Source organism: Ascaphus truei, chromosome 14 (genome assembly GCF_040206685.1).
Source record: "Ascaphus truei isolate aAscTru1 chromosome 14, aAscTru1.hap1, whole genome shotgun sequence".
Lineage (NCBI taxonomy): Eukaryota > Metazoa > Chordata > Amphibia > Anura > Ascaphidae > Ascaphus > Ascaphus truei.
This window is the reverse complement of record NC_134496.1, coordinates 32,953,854-32,970,549: the sequence shown is the minus strand read 5'-3', so window position 1 is coordinate 32,970,549 and position 16,696 is coordinate 32,953,854. Positions and strand designations below refer to the sequence as shown.

General features: G+C 43.2%; 2 protein-coding genes across 3 annotated transcripts in view; both read left to right on the top strand.

The window, feature by feature from the left end:
- The first annotated feature begins 531 nt into the window (after positions 1–531).
- On the top strand, positions 532–4,293 carry LOC142465400 (G-protein coupled receptor 35-like). The gene is made up of 2 exons (XM_075569366.1): positions 532–1,108; positions 2,578–4,293. Exon 2 carries the CDS (start codon positions 2,691–2,693, stop codon positions 3,699–3,701), a length of 1,011 nt encoding a protein of 336 aa, XP_075425481.1. The 5' UTR covers positions 532–1,108; positions 2,578–2,690; the 3' UTR covers positions 3,702–4,293.
- A 772-nt stretch (positions 4,294–5,065) lies between these two features.
- LOC142465910 (G-protein coupled receptor 35-like) overlaps positions 5,066–16,696 on the top strand; it is a 63,630-nt gene continuing 51,999 nt past the window's right edge. For both annotated transcript variants that reach the window (XR_012788006.1, XM_075570346.1), the window contains exon 1: positions 5,066–5,142. Coding sequence is in view for 1 of the 2 variants with exons in the window: in XM_075570346.1 (XP_075426461.1) it covers positions 5,127–5,142 (16 nt within the window). In the remaining variant the exon portion in view is untranslated. The remainder of the gene's footprint in view (positions 5,143–16,696) is intronic.

Below are 16,696 nucleotides of genomic sequence, written 5' to 3'. Positions count from 1 at the left end.
GGTTCCGGCATTTGTGGTTCCGGCATTTGTAGTTCCGGCTCGGGAACCGTCTCTGAAACTGAGTCTAGAACCGGATCTGGAATGGTCATTCGCAATGCAATTAGTCATATTATTAAACATTTTTACGATTATATTCCATATATATATAGACATCCATAGTAGGATCTCATATGTATGTGAGTCCAAATAAATGTCATTTTCGATATCAATATTTCCACCATATGGTTATGTGGGGATCTATGTCAGCGATCACCTATATTACAATATTATTGGAGGTGTTTATAACTTCAGGATTATCTGATTATGATCTCCATATTGCTATATACTGACATCTATTTTGTCTTCCAACTGCCTTTAGTGGACTGCAGCACCATCCCCTGATGAAGTCGTGACATCACGACGAAACACGTAGGGATGTTGCTGTTACTGTTGCGTACAATGCTGGAAGGACTGGTCAGACGCAGTACCGAGGCGGATCCAATATCATACACCATTGGTTTCCGGAGGACTCTAATGCGAGGAGGCACAGCCTGCCCAGGTCCCTGGATTGCGGCCAGTGTCTGAAGTCGTGGAACACTTCCTCCGCCCTGCCTGAATATGAGGCATGAGCTTAACTCACAACATGCTTAAAAACCACGGATGTTTGTGAGTTTGATACTTTTATTTTGTCCATAACATTAAATTGTTAGTTGGATTTTACACATGGAGCGTGCGCTTGTTTTATTTTCTGTATAAGTATCCCAATAGGATGTGGTTATTTCCTTGAAGAAAGCTGCCGACACTCCTGAGGACCCCAGAGTTTGGCTCCTTTTTATAGTTATAAAGTTTTGAGCTCAGTTTTGAGCTTTGTTCTGGACTTTTTTTGTTGTTGCAACTAGCAGTCATATATCTGTTTTACACACTATGATATATATAATTATTTTTCTCGCCTAACATCTACCACCCTAAATTGCAGCGGTAGATTTCTACGTAGTCACCGCATGCTTCCTTTAATATTGTGCCACGATGTACAACTTCTGCTTAATGCTGAGCAAGTCACCAAACACAAAAAGGAAGGCTGCATCTGATATTCACAGAAAATGTCCTTTGCCGGATAATAAATGTGCAGGTAAGAGACATCTAGTCCTGGGACACTGACAATTCTGAAGAGAGCGTGAAGCAGGAAGTGTTATCATTGAGATAGCCTGGTCCAATGTTTAGAACTCAAGAAGCAAAGTCTACAGCTAGGAATTACACTTTACTGGGACAGACTGGGAAAGAGACTGGGACAAACTGGACTTTGTGATGAAGACTTACAAATACATTTTTATAGGGTAGACTCTTTAGCAGATCACTATAAGCTACAAATGTACTGAATCAGCCACAATGGTACGTTTTTTTTAAATGATATAAAATGCGTTGCTTTCCTCTTGTGTACAATCTTCATAGTGAAATCATCTGTCTCTCAGTGTGTGCGATGGAAATAAATACACGAGATGAAAGAAGGTCCGAAATCAAACGTGGTCAGAGATTTCAGAGCAGGCAGTAAAGTAAGATGAGCTGTTGAGCAAAGGGCAGTGGATTATCTGTTGTGCTGACATGTTCTATGTGTCTCTATTTTTTGTTGTGTAAAGTCAAATTGGTGAGAATGTGGCTACTCATGTCAGTATCAGCACTTTTTTATAACCGTCCGGCCAAACCGCTGGATGCATTAACATTGTACCTTTGTTATTCATGTTGGCCTTTGGAGCGTTTAAACTACTCTCTGTAACCAGTCAGGATTAATGCGTTTGGCAGAACCATTGTGTATTGCTTCTTGTTTAGCATTTACAGTGCAGTTTAGAATTCAACATTTAAAAGTATCATTGAAAAGCAATTGCATATATCTTGAAATATGATCATGAAAACTCAAAAGAGGAATAGGCACAAAACAGACAAGGAAATAGCAGCCTGGGGAGAAAAAACAGTTACAGAAACCTGCTGATTTAAATCTCAAAGTCTCTCGTTTGACCTGGGAGAAGCAGTGACAAGTGTGCATTTGTGCAGTAGATAAACAGAATGATCGTACGTGCTTGTTCCGACCAAAGCACATTTCTCAGAAACGAACTGCAGGCCGTGAGTCATAAACTGAGACCCAAATACACCCATTCTTATTAGGAAGGAATTCTGAGAATGAGCCATACCAAGGCTGTTCTTAATTCACTTTCAGTTAAACTGACCATTGCACTTTGTTACTTTTGTGCAGATGTAGTGCTTTACTGCCACGAACTCTTCTAAATTCATACCTTAGACATTTATGATGCTCTAAATTGCCCCCAATGTTCCTACTTTGGTGACTATGAAGAATTCCTGCTAACAAAATATCCAGCAAATAAATTAATTTAATAAGTGAGTAAATAAAAAAGAAAATGCATTGAGTTGGGTTTGTCAAATTCATTAAAATTTGCAACGGAAATCGTGTTATTTAATTAAAAATGTCTAAATGTTTTCAGATGACTTCCTTCTCATTAGACATACATCATTTAGTGAATTGTGCAATAACTGCCCTGTAACTAGCACTGTATCCCTGTAACTAGCCCTGTGTCCCATTTTTTTTAGGCTTTCCAGTGTACTATTGCCCAGCATGGCTGTTCCTGTATGACATTCCTATGTGATGCAGATGTTGGATCTCTCTTCTAACAGCGCTTCTCTGTCCTTACTTTGTCCTGACCATGGAGTGTAACATCACGCTGAGTGACTCTGTGACGATCATCCAGTTGGTACTTTATGTTCCTGTCTTGATTTGTGGGGTTATGTTTAATGCTCTGGGCCTTTGGGTCTTCAGCTACAAAATAAAAACATGGACAGAGTCCAGAGTGTACATGATAAACCTGATTATCTCTGATTGCATCCTCACCTGCACATTACCATTTCGGATATACTCCTACATATGGCCATGGGAGCTCAGCAAAGCGCTGTGCTCCGGAATTGTGTCTCTGTATTTTCTAAATACCTACATGAGCATCTTTATCATCACCCTCATATCTGTGGATCGATACGCTGCCATCCTACACCCTCTGAGAGCCAAGCGCTGGAGGTCTCCAATGAGGTCTGCAGCTCTCTGTGTCCTGCTATGGATAGGGCTCTTTGCTGTTCTAACTTACTTATTGCTGCGTGACAACTTTGACAGAGATCATCAAGTCTGCTTCCAAAAGACCTTCACTCGCCCTCTGAAACGCAGGCTGTTGTTCTCCATCTTCGGGTTCCTTGTCCCTTCTCTTGCTGAAATCTTCTGCTCCATACAAATTATAAGGAGACTGAAGAAAATAGGGACAGTGACTCCAGAAGGACCAGGACCAGCAAGGAAAGCCACCCAGATCATCTCCATCAACCTGACAGTCTTTATCGCCTGCTTCTTACCAGTCCATGCTGGGTATCTCGCTAGGTTTGTCCTGGAGTCCATTGACTCTCGCTGCTCTGTGATACAAAGTGCTAACACCTTTGACCACGTGGCTACTCTTGTGTCCAATCTGAACTGCTGTCTGGATGCTGCTTGTTACTATTTTGTTGCCAAAGAGTTTTGGGAAGCAACCTCTCTGCTTCCAAAGTTAAGGAATCAAACCTTTGACCACAGAGTGAAATGTACATGTTGTATAGGACTTAACTTCTGTTTATCAGATCCAGCCCCTGCCCAGGACACCAACAAGCAAAGAAAACCCAAGGAAAACCTTCCTCTAGTGTAGTAAATGCAAGTGATGCAGGCAGCCATGTTAAGTGTGGACTTTACCACTCTGATCGGACCGCAAGGTCGCACAGGATTTCCAGATCCCTGGTGACTGCAGTAATCTTATGACAACTTCTCATAACAGAGTTGGCTGCAGAATAGATGTCTAAATCCAACTCCACAGTAATAATTACAGTTATAGTTACAGTGACTAGAATTATAATAACTTTTATTCCATATAGCACGTTTCTCTCAATGGACTCAAAGCGCTTCACAATTACAGTACAGTGTGAGGTAGCATTATTAATAGGATTTAACTACTGAGTGGCACCGTAGATATTACTAGACACATGATACATAAAGCTTGGCCCCATGCAGAAGCCCTTACGAAAATGCCCTCCTACTGTTTCTGCACGTTCCTCCTACATACCAATTAGATTGTAAGCTCCTCAGAGCAGGGACTCCTCTTCCTAAATGTTACGTTTATGTCTGAAGCACTTATTCCAATGACCTGTTCTTTGTATTTGCTATTTATATTATTGTCACGTGTATTACTGCTGTGAAGCGCTATGTTCATTAATGGCGCAATATAAATAAAGATAATCAGATTACTCCCTCGATCAACTGGATCAATATCCTCCCTGTGTTTAATTATTTGATATATCCCTGTATACGTTTCCTGTCTAAAAAGATGTCCAACCTTTTTTTTAACATATCTATTGTATCTGCCATCACAGTCTCCATGGATAATGAATCCCGCATTGTAACTGCCCTTACTGTAAAGAACCCTTTCCTTTGTTCCTGGCAAAATCTCCTTTCCTCCAACCTTAAGGGATGACCCCGTGTCCTTTATGCTGCCCTTGGTTATAGAGTTCTGATTTAAACGGAGAGACTTCAATATTCAGTGGCCCTGCAATGCATTGCCTTAACTGAAATCTAGGGGCTGCTGACAGGTGCTGGTCGGAGGGACAATGCTTTAAGAAATCAGCAATAAAAGATGGTAACATTAAAGATGAGAATGTACACGTGTGCAGCTTTAAGAGGGGGCAGTGTTTAAAGTTTCAGCATTTCTGTTTATCTTTAGTCATCTGATTTTGCAAGAACATGTTTGCAAGCAAACTCTGTACAGACCCCTGATTAGTAGGTGTAGTTCTACTGATTTTCTGGTACAAGCTTATATTCAGGCTCAAGCTGCCTCTGACCCGGGTAACAATTTGACACCAACACCGGACACATTGCCACAGACGGACATCTCTCACTGTGCTGTGGTGACCGCAACGTTTGGAGCACAAAGTCTGCTAGAAATCCCCCTATCACATTAAAACATTGCAAACACCCAAACAGTGTAAAAGCATCTGCACGAAACTTCCCTTTTCTCGCCCACACAGCGTTCAGCTGTCACACACTTAAGATACAAGCGATAAGACCCAGCTGCATCTGAAAAATGACTTCCGCAGGAGGTAAGAAGTGTTTCACCATTACTGCGTTACTGTAACGCTTGCGCGAGCCCCCAAACTAGACCAGACCCCGGGACTGAGGTGGGAAGAACTGTGCCACGCACCCACAGCAGAGGGGGCGTGCCTAGAAGGCAGATTGTCCACGTAGCCGGGTCTGGGTAGGAGAGAGAGGGTTTATCCCATATACTTGCCGGGGTCCTGGGTTATAGAGAGCTGCATAGTTAAAGTCTGTAAGCTAATGGTCTGGAGTGGAGAAGACAGCGTAGTAGAAGTCCGGGAGCCTGGGTCATGGGGAGGAGAGGTAAACGTAGTGGAGGCAAGCCGGGGTCGGTACAGGAAGGGTCAAACTGTGGAGAGACTAGGACAAGGCAAGGCAAGGCTAGACACAACCGAGGATCCGCATAAGGCTACAATTAGTTATGCTCAGCAATGCATCTGAGCACTGGCAGGGTATTTAAGCAACAAGAAGCCAATGGCACAGGAGGCAGTGCGGGGGCGCGGCCCCAGTGGAGACCGGGATAGGTGCAGGAGGACAAGGAGATCATTAGGGTTTGATGCGCAGCTGGAGTTCATTGCGTGATGTCACGTGTGCGCACTGAGCGCGGAGGAGGCGCGGCGCGTCCGAGGGGGCGGAGCCAAGGTCCGTGATGAGCAGTTAAAGGAGCGGGTGCGCGCGTGCTCTGTAATGAGAGCGGGGTTGCGCGCACCAGCGCAGAGGGGTGCGGAGGCAGCGGCAGCTACAGTACTTTGGGTAAGAGAGGAGGGAACACGCAGCAAGGGACGTGTTCCCCGATTCCTCACAGTGACTACTCTCTAGACAGAATGAGATGGAGCAACTGGTTCTTAGCAATGGCTCTGGCCCGTTTTATTCTCCGTCAAGTGTAATAGGCAGGGCGGGCGACAGATTTCCCGGGCCCAGGACTAGAGTTTTGCCCAGGCCCCCCTCCCAACCCCTTGCGAGCCCTCCCTTTACAGACATGTATTTCTCTCCCACTTCTGTCTCTCATGCTTCCACCCTCTCTTCATCACTCCCTCTCCTCCCTCCATCTCTTATAGCCCCTCTCTCCTCTCACTCTCCCCCCTCTACTATCACTCATTTACTCAGTCCCACTCCCTCAACCCCCCACGCCTCCTCTCACTCATTTCCCCCTCCTGTACTGGCCACACACATATACATACAATTCCCACCAATACCCATACAACCCCCCACACACAATAATTACCCCCCACAATACACATACAATACCCCCTCCCAATATAAAACAGCACAAACCCCCCAAATACAGAAACTACTACCCCCCCAAATTCAAACACCACTGCGCCCCACCAAGATACAAACCCCATTACGTCCATCCAGATACAAACACCAATATTGCCCCCGCAGATAAAATTACCACTACTACCCCCCAGATACAATTACCACCACCCCCAAATACGTACAATTACCACCATCCCCGAAATACAATTACAACTTACCTCTGGTTGCCGTGCCGGCCCTGGCTCTCCACAGCTGCCGTCGCCTCTTGTCACGCTGGGCCTACCTCTCTCTACCACCGGAGCACACAGGAAGCTGGACCTGACTTCTGGGTGCACCCAGCTTCCCGTGCCCACTGGCGAGATGGAGAGGATAATGTGGGAAGAGGCAGGCAGAAGCTGGGAAGAGATGGGGCGGCAAACAGATGTCCAGCAGCTGGATGCAGAACTTCCAGCGCTGGCCAAGCCCCCCACAGCCTCCGGGCCTGAGTCACTTCTCTTCCCCCCTATCGGCAGCACTGGTAATAGGGATAAAATCCTCACCCCGAGATTCCTATTTCATATTGAGAGAAATGGGTAAAAATAAAGAAAATATTACCTCTTATAGAGTGCTGACAGTATATCTACCGCTATACATAAGGCCTAATGAGATCTTACAAACGTGCTTTGATGTCTAGGGCACCGAGAGACGTGCCCAAGGTCAAAAGGAGCTGACACTGGGACTTGAACTAAGTTCACCCATTTTAAAGACAAGTTTTCTTATGCGTGTGTACTATAGGGTGCACTTAACTCAAACACACAGGAGAATAGTGATGGCTGAGGGGTAATTAAATAATGATAATAATGACTTACACGGTCATGTGTAGGTTAAAGCACCAAATGGTGTCTCTGTGGGTAACCGGTGTTTGCTCCCCTGTGCAGGCTCTCCCATCCCTCACGGTGGATATATACCTGTGGTATAGAGATATAGGTTCCCCGTCCGAACGACAATATCTGGAAGTATCTATTGTGGTTCGGACAATGTACATCTGAAGGATTCTATGCTCATATTGATTTGCATATGTCATTATTTTATACACAAGAAGAGGGACCCCCCTAAGTGGTAAATGTGTACCCCGCACCACACCGAGGATAGTATACTTATATTCCGTTGTACCACAGAGCTTCACTACAAAAACTGGTGTAGGGATGGTGCTGACTGGTAGTAATGGTAATGTGGACAGAAATAGAAAGATCTCCCTATTATGTTGCACTGGAGAAACACCCCTATCTAATTAAAAAATACATTTTATTAACACATTAATTAAAATATAAATGTAGTGAAGTAAACAATGAACCAAAATAATTAAAATAAATTAAAATTGTAAGGAGACTGTAGACGGACGTTCACAGAGGTACATACATTGGAGACTTTATAAGGTGAAATTATAACGAGGCTTTATTGTGCCTTTTCCTTATCATTAGGAAACCATCCAAACAAGGGGGAAACAAAGCTTCTATTCACTTGGGAGTATTTCTAGTGAAATACTATGCAATTTCACAACTCCCTTAGTTAAGCATGTCTCCCAGCCCCAAAACATATAGCATGAAATAAGCAGATATAAGAAGTCTCTTAAGAATGAAAGTCTTATCTGTTCCTTGGAGGGAAAATCTCCTCTGTTCCTGGTTCAGCTCCCTTCCCTCAGGGTGTGTCAGCAGTCAGGTTTAGAAGTTTTCCCTGTGTCTTGAAAGCAGCTATGCTGAGTCTTCTGGCAGAGCTCAAGACAGGTTGTGAGAGTAAAGATAATCTCTCCTCTCTCTCCAAAGTTCAGCTCAAGTATGAGCTAAGGAGACACAGTTCCTGTCTCAACAGACAGGCTTTTGTAAGCAATCTAAATCAGGCACGTGGTGTTTATTAATTGACTACCAGCAGTTAACCACCACACTGCTAGATTAAAGGCACATTACTTGAACAGGGATTACTCCCCTGTTACAGAGACGTTGGCATACTGGATCTGAAAGCTATTACTGGGAATGAAGCCTATCAGGTGAAACATGTTGGGTATGTCCTAGCGTCACTCCCTGGTGCGCAGGCTAATCTGAGAGGTCGGGTGCGTTACCTTGTCAGAGCGTTTTGGAGCCTTCACCGTGGGAAGCGCAACGCTCTGACTTTGATAATATTTAAGAATAATTTATGTACCTTGCATTACACCAGGGTAGGGAGGGGGAGGGGAAAGGGTTAGAGGGAGCCCTCGCTACTACCAATGACACAAGTGCTAAAATCAGGGGAAATATGAACAGCAACACAGAGACGAAGAACCCCTATGGTGAGAGCACTCAGCGGCTGGTGATACTGATGTAACTTATGGACCTGATGGAGACAGTAAGTCTTAAAGTAGGTGTGTAATATGAAATGGGTTAAAAACAATTTTAATTGGAGAAATCCTCAAATAAAATAAATGGTCCTCAATATGAAATAATTCTATGTGATTAGCGAATTTAAAATAAAATGGAGGTAAGGGGTAAAGGATATAAAGTCCTCTTCAGTAATAGGCTCTCTCTATACACTTCAACGATATACTATAACGATGTAGTGAAGTAAACAATGAACCAAAATAATTTAAATAAATTAAAATTGTAAGGAGACGTCGGCGTGCTGGATCTGAACGCTATTACTGGAAATGAAAAAAAGCTATTTAATCCTATTATGTGCCACAGCTATACAATTGAATAAGATGTGGTAATAGCTATTTCAATATATCCTCAGAACATCAGATACCTGATCATAAATGTACCATGAAACCTCCACTATGAAGAAGTATAGAGTAGGAGTGCTTGCTCAGTAATGAGTAAAGGTTCTCTATGCCTACTGTATGTACAGTGTTGATTTTTGGGGTGTTTGGTGAAAAGTGGACTAAGGAGGTCTGTGGTCTATTTCAGCAATACACCTAGTCCACACCCCTAAATACATATAATTTGTCACCAGACCGGCAGGTGCAGAAACTGCTGAATCTAATGGTCTGTAATGGTGAAACACTTGGCAAATAATGACCAAACACTCTTAGTATTGGAGTTTTAAGTCAAGAGACTCATATTGTTAGTAATGCAAGGTACAACAACACAGAGACGAAGAACCCCTATGGTGAGAGCACTCAGCGGTTGGTGATACTGATGTAACTTATGGACCTGATGGAGACAGTAAGTCTTAAAGTAGGTGTGTAATATGAAATGGGTTAAAAACAATTTTAATTGGAGAAATCCTCAAATAAAATAAATGGTCCGCAATATGAAATAATTCTATGTGATTAGCGAATTTAAAATAAAATGGAGGAAAGGGGTAAAGGATATAAAGTCCTCTTCAGTAATAGGCTCTCTCTATACACTTCAACGATATAGGTCAATATATATATATATACAGTTCAATTAACAGGTAGGTAGTATCCTTAAACAATGGAATATTTTGTGTGACATGAACACATAAAGCAATACAAGTAACTCAAGATGTGAACCGCTTGTTCAGCTCAAACAAGATCCATAATACACTCGCTGTTTAGGTCTGTGTTTCTCCAGAGCTGCGAGTCCGACAGATTGGCAGGTAAATTTTATCTGCCAAGGTGTGTGATGACAACGACTTGTGCCCGGAGCCCTCACTAGTATAACTGGTGGACTTTATGAGTCATACACGATGTTAACATATGCACATACAGTAATAGAATATGCAGATAACTGAAAGTGTATACCGTCTGTTCAGTTCAGACAAAAATCCATATATACTAAATTTCAGTATGTATATATCCAGTGCTGCGAGTCCGACAGATTGGCAGGTAAGTAATATCTGCCAAAGTGTGTTAAAGCAACGACTTGTGCCCGGTGCCCTCACTAATATAGGTAAAGGGCTTTTAGAGTCATCAACCTTGTAATTCTATTCACAATGAAAAAAACCCTCATATACACTGAAATGGTTATAAAGTGAAGGTATAGACACTAGACACACTGCGTGGCTGGGCCTTGAAGCAGACTTGAAAACGTCTGCCGCAGTGTCTCCTAATGCCACGTCTGACACTGTGCTGTGAGTATAAAAGCCTTTGCGATAACAAACCCCCCTCCTCCAGAGCATACAGACCGTGGGAATCTGTTGTATCAGATAACCCCTCCACAATTGGAGGGACTGAAACCGTGTTCACTGGTATGCAGGAAGTGACGAACTGGAGAGTCTCGGAAGTGCGTCACCTATGACGTCATTACGTCTTTGATGCCGACGTACGTTTCGCTGGTTAAGCTTTTTCGAGGCTGATTCGAAAACGCAGTGTGTCTAGTGTCTATACCTTCACTTTATAACCAGTTCAGTGTATATGAGGGTTTATTTCATTGCATTGCAGCCTTTGCTCTTAAGCAGAAATGCTTTTAAGTAGAAATCTTTCAAGTAGTATGGAAGTTTAAAAAGGAAGTTGGAACCATTGATCTGCTTCTCATCTCATCTCATCTCTTGTCTTTTCTCAGGTAAAAACATCTCAAATTGTCTGTGTGTCCTGCAATCCTCATACCCTGCTGTCTATTTAGCTAATTTTAGTTCAATTTTGGTAAAAACATCTCAAATTGTCTGTGTGTCCTGCAATCCTCATACCCTGCTGTCTATTTAGCTAATTTTAGTTCAATTTAGGTAAAAACATCTCAAATTGTCTGTGTGTCCTGCAATCCTCATACCCTGCTGTCTATTTAGCTAATTTTAGTTCAATTTAGGTAAAAACATCTCAAATTGTCTGTGTGTCCTGCAATCCTCATACCCTGCTGTCTATTTAGCTAATTTTAGTTCAATTTAGGTAAAAACATCTCAAATTGTCTGTGTGTCCTGCAATCCTCATACCCTGCTGTCTATTTAGCTAATTTTAGTTCAATTTAGGTAAAAACATCTCAAATTGTCTGTGTGTCCTGCAATCCTCATACCCTGCTGTCTATTTAGCTAATTTTAGTTAAATTTAGGTAAAAACATCTCAAATTGTCTGTGTGGAAATCATCCCCCTATTGCCTTAATTTAATTCATCTTTCACACTTGTGCAAGACAACACCCACCTTTGAAAAACAATTTGGTTTAACATCCCTCACATGTGCTAATTAAGTTTGTTGTACCAACCAGGTGACTTTCTAAATGTATATAAGTAAACTTACAACAGACATTGCTGCTTGCAGCCTTTGCTCTTAAGCAGAAATGCTTTTAAGTAGAAATCTTTCAAGTAGTATGGAAGTTTAAAAAGTAGAAATCTTTCAAGTAGTATGGAAGTTTAAAAAGTAGAAATCTTTCAAGTAGTATGGAAGTTTAAAAAGTAGAAATCTTTCAAGTAGTATGGAAGTTTAAAAAGTAGAAATCTTTCAAGTAGTATGGAAGTTTAAAAAGTAGAAATCTTTCAAGTAGTATGGAAGTTTAAAAAGGAAGTTCAAAAAGAAGTGGAAAAAGTGGACACTATCTACTGCTTCTGATTCCTGCATTTGAACTACGCTGGAAAGGAGGTTATCATCCCACACTGCACATCTCAACACATTGCTATTGCTGTGATGCCACCTTTACTTTTTATATTTACTGTAACCTCACTTATTTTCAAATTATGCACTTCCTTCCACCAGCCTCATCATGTCTCTAACTCTATTCATATTTCGCCATCTCTCCTTACTTCACCACTTCTCAGTTCACATGAACTCCTCTCTTACCTGCGCCCTCTGTCACCACACAGTTATGCCGCCTGCACTAAAACACACCCCTACAAATCATCCTCACACATCCTCTTTCTATCCATGCTTCTCCTCCTTGCTTCTGGGGATATCTCTCCCAATCCTGGTCCCTGCCTTATTTCTACTTGCTCTCGTCCTCGCCTTCCACATGCAACTTCTACTCCTTCTGGTGTCAACCCCTCCAACCTCATACCCATCCCCTGCCACCCTCCCTCCTCTCTCCCTTTCTCCTGTGCCCTTTGGAATGCTCGCTCCCTCTCTAACAAGTTCCTCTCTGTGCATGACTTTTCTCTCTCACTCCCTGCTTCTATTTGCTATAACTGAGACCTGGCTCACTCAGTCTGACTCTGCTCTGGAAGCTGCCCTCTCCTATGGTGGCCTTTCCTTCTCCCACACTCCACGCCCTGGTGGCAGGGGTGGAGGCGTGGGGCTCCTGCTCTCCTCTCTCTGCCGTTACAGAACAGTTTCTATTCCCCCCTCTCTTGCTTTTCCCTCCTTTGAGGTTCACACAGTCCAGATCTTCTCTCCTCTCCCGGTCCATGTGGCGGTCATCTATCGCCCACCTTCCTCTACTCATCACCCTTCTGCCTTTCTCTCTCACTTTGAATCCTGGCTCTCTTTCTTTCTCTCCTCAGACTCCCCTGTTCTTCTCCTTGGGGACTTCAACTGCCACATTGATGACCCCTCTCTCCCTTGGGCTTCCCGCTTTCTTTCTCTAACCTCTTCTTTTGGCCTTCAACAGTGGACTGCAGCCAGCACCCACAAGGATGGCCACTACTTAGACCTGGTTTTCACTAAGAACTTCTCTCCCTCCGATTTCTCCATTTCCCCTTTTCCTCTCTCTGACCATCACCTCATCTCATTTTCTCTCTCTCGCTTCTCTCCATCTCCATCTCCATCTCGCCCTCGTTTTTGCAGAAACCTGCGCTCTATTAACCTCCCAGCTCTTGATTCCACTTTACGCTCCTCCCTCTCCTCTCTCAGTTCTGCTTCAGACCCTGACAACCTGGTCAGGAACTACAACTCTGCCTTATCTTCCTCTCTTGATCTTCATGCCCCACTTTCTCTCTGCCGTCCTCGCCCTTCTAACCCCAGACCCTGGCTAAACTCCCACACACGAATGCTGCGTTCCTCCACTCGTTCCTCTGAACGCCTCTGGAGGAAATCTCATACGCTCGCAGACTTCATTCACTACAAATTTATGCTATCCTGTTTCAACTCTGCCCTCTTTCAGGCTAAACAAACCTACTTTTCATCACTAATCAACACACACAAGTCTAACCCACGCCGTCTCTTTTCTGTCTTTGACTCTCTACTCAGACCACCCTCAGCTGCCCCCTCTTCTTCCTCCATCTCACCTCAGGACTTTGCTGACTTTTTTAAGAAAAAGGTGGAGTCCATACGGCAGAACATCCCATCTGTTGCCTCCTCCCATCCCACAATGCTTCCCAACTCTCCTCCTGTCTTTCTTGACTCTTTTTCTGCTATCTCGGAGGAGGATGTATCACTGCTGATCTCCTCTTCTCCCTCTACCACTTGCCCTCTTGATCCCATTCCCTCCCATCTACTAAAACCTCTTGCTCCTTCTATAATCCCTATGCTCACACAGATCTTTAACTCTTCCCTCTACTCTGGTACCTTTCCTTCATCCTTCAAGCATGCAACCGTTATACCATTACTCAAAAACAGCAAGCTTGACCCTACCTGTCCTTCTAACTATCGACCTGTCTCCCTCCTGCCTTTTGCCTCCAAACTCCTTGAACGTCTTGTATTCTCTCGATTGCTACACTTTCTCAAATCCTATTCTGTACTAGACCCTCTACAATCTGGCTTCCGCACTGCTCACTCTACTGAAACAGCCCTCACTAAAATAACTGACGACCTCCACGCTGCCAAAGACAGAGGTCATTACACTCTGCTCATATTACTCGACCTCTCTGCAGCATTCGACACCGTGGACCACCCTCTTCTCCTTCACATTCTCCATACTCTTGGTATTCGGAACAAAGCTTTATCCTGGATCTCCTCTTACCTCTCCCATCGTACCTTCAGTGTCTCTTTTGCTAACACCTCCTCCTCCTCTATTGATCTCTCTGTGGGGGTACCCCAGGGCTCTGTCCTGGGACCCCTTCTCTTTTCTCTCTACACACTCTCTCTAGGTGACCTAATCACATCTTTTGGGTTTAAATATCACCTCTATGCTGACGACACACAAATTTACCTTTCAACCCCTGACCTTACACCTGCTATACAGACCAAAGTTTCTGAATGCCTCTCTGGAATATCATCCTGGATGGCCATCCGCCGACTGAAACTTAACATGGCAAAAACAGAGCTCCTTATACTACCTCCCAAACCTGGCCCTACTACATCCTTCCACATTGCTATTGGAAATACGATCATTCACCCAGTAGCCCAAGCACGCTGCCTAGGGGTCACACTTGATTCCTCTCTCTCATTCTCCTCTCATATTCAAAACGTTTCTAAAACTTGTCGCTTTTTCCTCCGCAATATCACAAAGATACGCCCTTTCCTCTGTTACTCAACTGCCAAAACTCTGACTCAGGCCCTCATTCTCTCACGTCTCGATTACTGCAACCTCCTGCTGTCCGGCCTTCCTACCTCTCACCTGTCTCCCCTACAATCTATCCTAAACACTGCTGCCAGAATCACTCTACTCTTTCCTAAATCTGTCTCAGCGTCTCCCCTGCTGAAATCCCTCTCCTGGCTTCCGATTAAATCGCGTATCTCACACTCAATTCTACTGCTCACTTTTAAAGCTTTACATTCTTCTGCCCCTCATTACATCTCAGCCCTAATTTCTCGCTATGCACCATCACGACTCTTGCGTTCTTCTCAAGGATGTCTTCTTTCTACCCCCTTTGTATCTAAAGCTCTCTCCCGCCTTAAACCTTTCTCACTTTCTGCCCCACACCTCTGGAATGCCCTTCCCCTCAATACCCGACTAGCCCCCTCGCTATCCACCTTTAAGACCCACCTTAAGACACATCTGCTTAAAGAAGCATATGAGTAGCACTGGATAATCATGGACACATGACACAAAGCTTGGCCCCCTGCAGACGCACTTACTAGTATTCCCTCCTACTGTCTCTGTACGTTCTCCCTACCTACCAATTAGATTGTAAGCTCCTTGGAGCAGGGACTCCTTCCTTAATGTTACTTTTACAGTATGTCTGAAGCACTTATTCCCATGATCTGTTATTTATATTTGTTATTTATATGACATGTATTACTACTGTGAAGCGCTATGTACATTTTATGGCGCTATACAAATAAAGACATACATACATACATTGTGAATAGAATTACAAGGTTGATGATTCTAAAAGCCCTTTACCTATATTAGTGAGGGCACCGGGCACAAGTCGTTTCTTTAACACAATTTGGCAGACATTACTTACCTGCCAATCTGTCGGACTCGCAGCACTGGATATATACATACTGAAAATTAGTATATATGGATTTTTGTCTGAACTGAACAGACGGTATACACTTTCAGTTATCTGCATATTCTACTACTGTATGTGCATATGTTAACATCGTGTATGACTCATAAAGTCCACCAGTTATACTAGTGAGGGCTCCGGGCACAAGTCGTTGTCATCACACACCTTGGCAGATAACATTTACCTGCCAATCTGTCGGACTCACAGCTCTGGAGAAACACAGACCTAAACAGCGAGTGTATTATGGATCTTGTTTGAGCTGAACAAGCGGTTCACATCTTGAGTTACTTGTATTGCTTTATGTGTTCATGTCACACAAAATATTCCATTGTTTAAGGATACTACCTACCTGTTAATTGAACTGTGTATATATATATATTGACCTATATCGTTGAAGTGTATAGAGAGAGCCTATTACTGAAGAGGACTTTATATCCTTTACCCCTTTCCTCCATTTTATTTTAAATTCGCTAATCACATAGAATTATTTCATATTGAGGACCATTTATTTTATTTGAGGATTTCTCCAATTAAAATTGTTTTTAACCCATTTCATATTACACACCTACTTTAAGACTTACTGTCTCCATCAGGTCCATAAGTTACATCAGTATCACCAACCGCTGAGTGCTCTCACCATAGGGGTTCTTCGTCTCTGTGTTGTTGTACCTTGCATTACTAACAATATGAGTCTCTTGACTTAAAACTCCAATACTAAGAGTGTTTGGTCATTATTTGCCAAGTGTTTCACCATTACAGACCATTAGATTCAGCAGTTTCTGCACCTGCCGGTCTGGTGACAAATTATATGTATTTAGGGGTGTGGACTAGGTGTATTGCTGAAATAGACCACAGACCTCCTTAGTCCACTTTTCACCAAACACCCCAAAAATCAACACTGTACATACAGTAGGCATAGAGAACCTTTACTCATTACTGAGCAAGCACTCCTACTCTATACTTCTTCATAGTGGAGGTTTCATGGTACATTTATGATCAGGTATCTGATGTTCTGAGGATATATTGAAATAGCTATTACCACATCTTATTCAATTGTATAGCTGTGGCACATAATAGGATTAAATAGCTTTTTTTCATTTCCAGTAATAGCGTTCAGATCCAGCACGCCGACG

What these genes read in the sequence shown, in the direction of transcription:
- LOC142465400 (XM_075569366.1), top strand. Translation starts at nt 2,691, where the DNA reads ATGGAGTGTAACATCACGCTGAGTGACTCTGTGACGATCATCCAGTTG.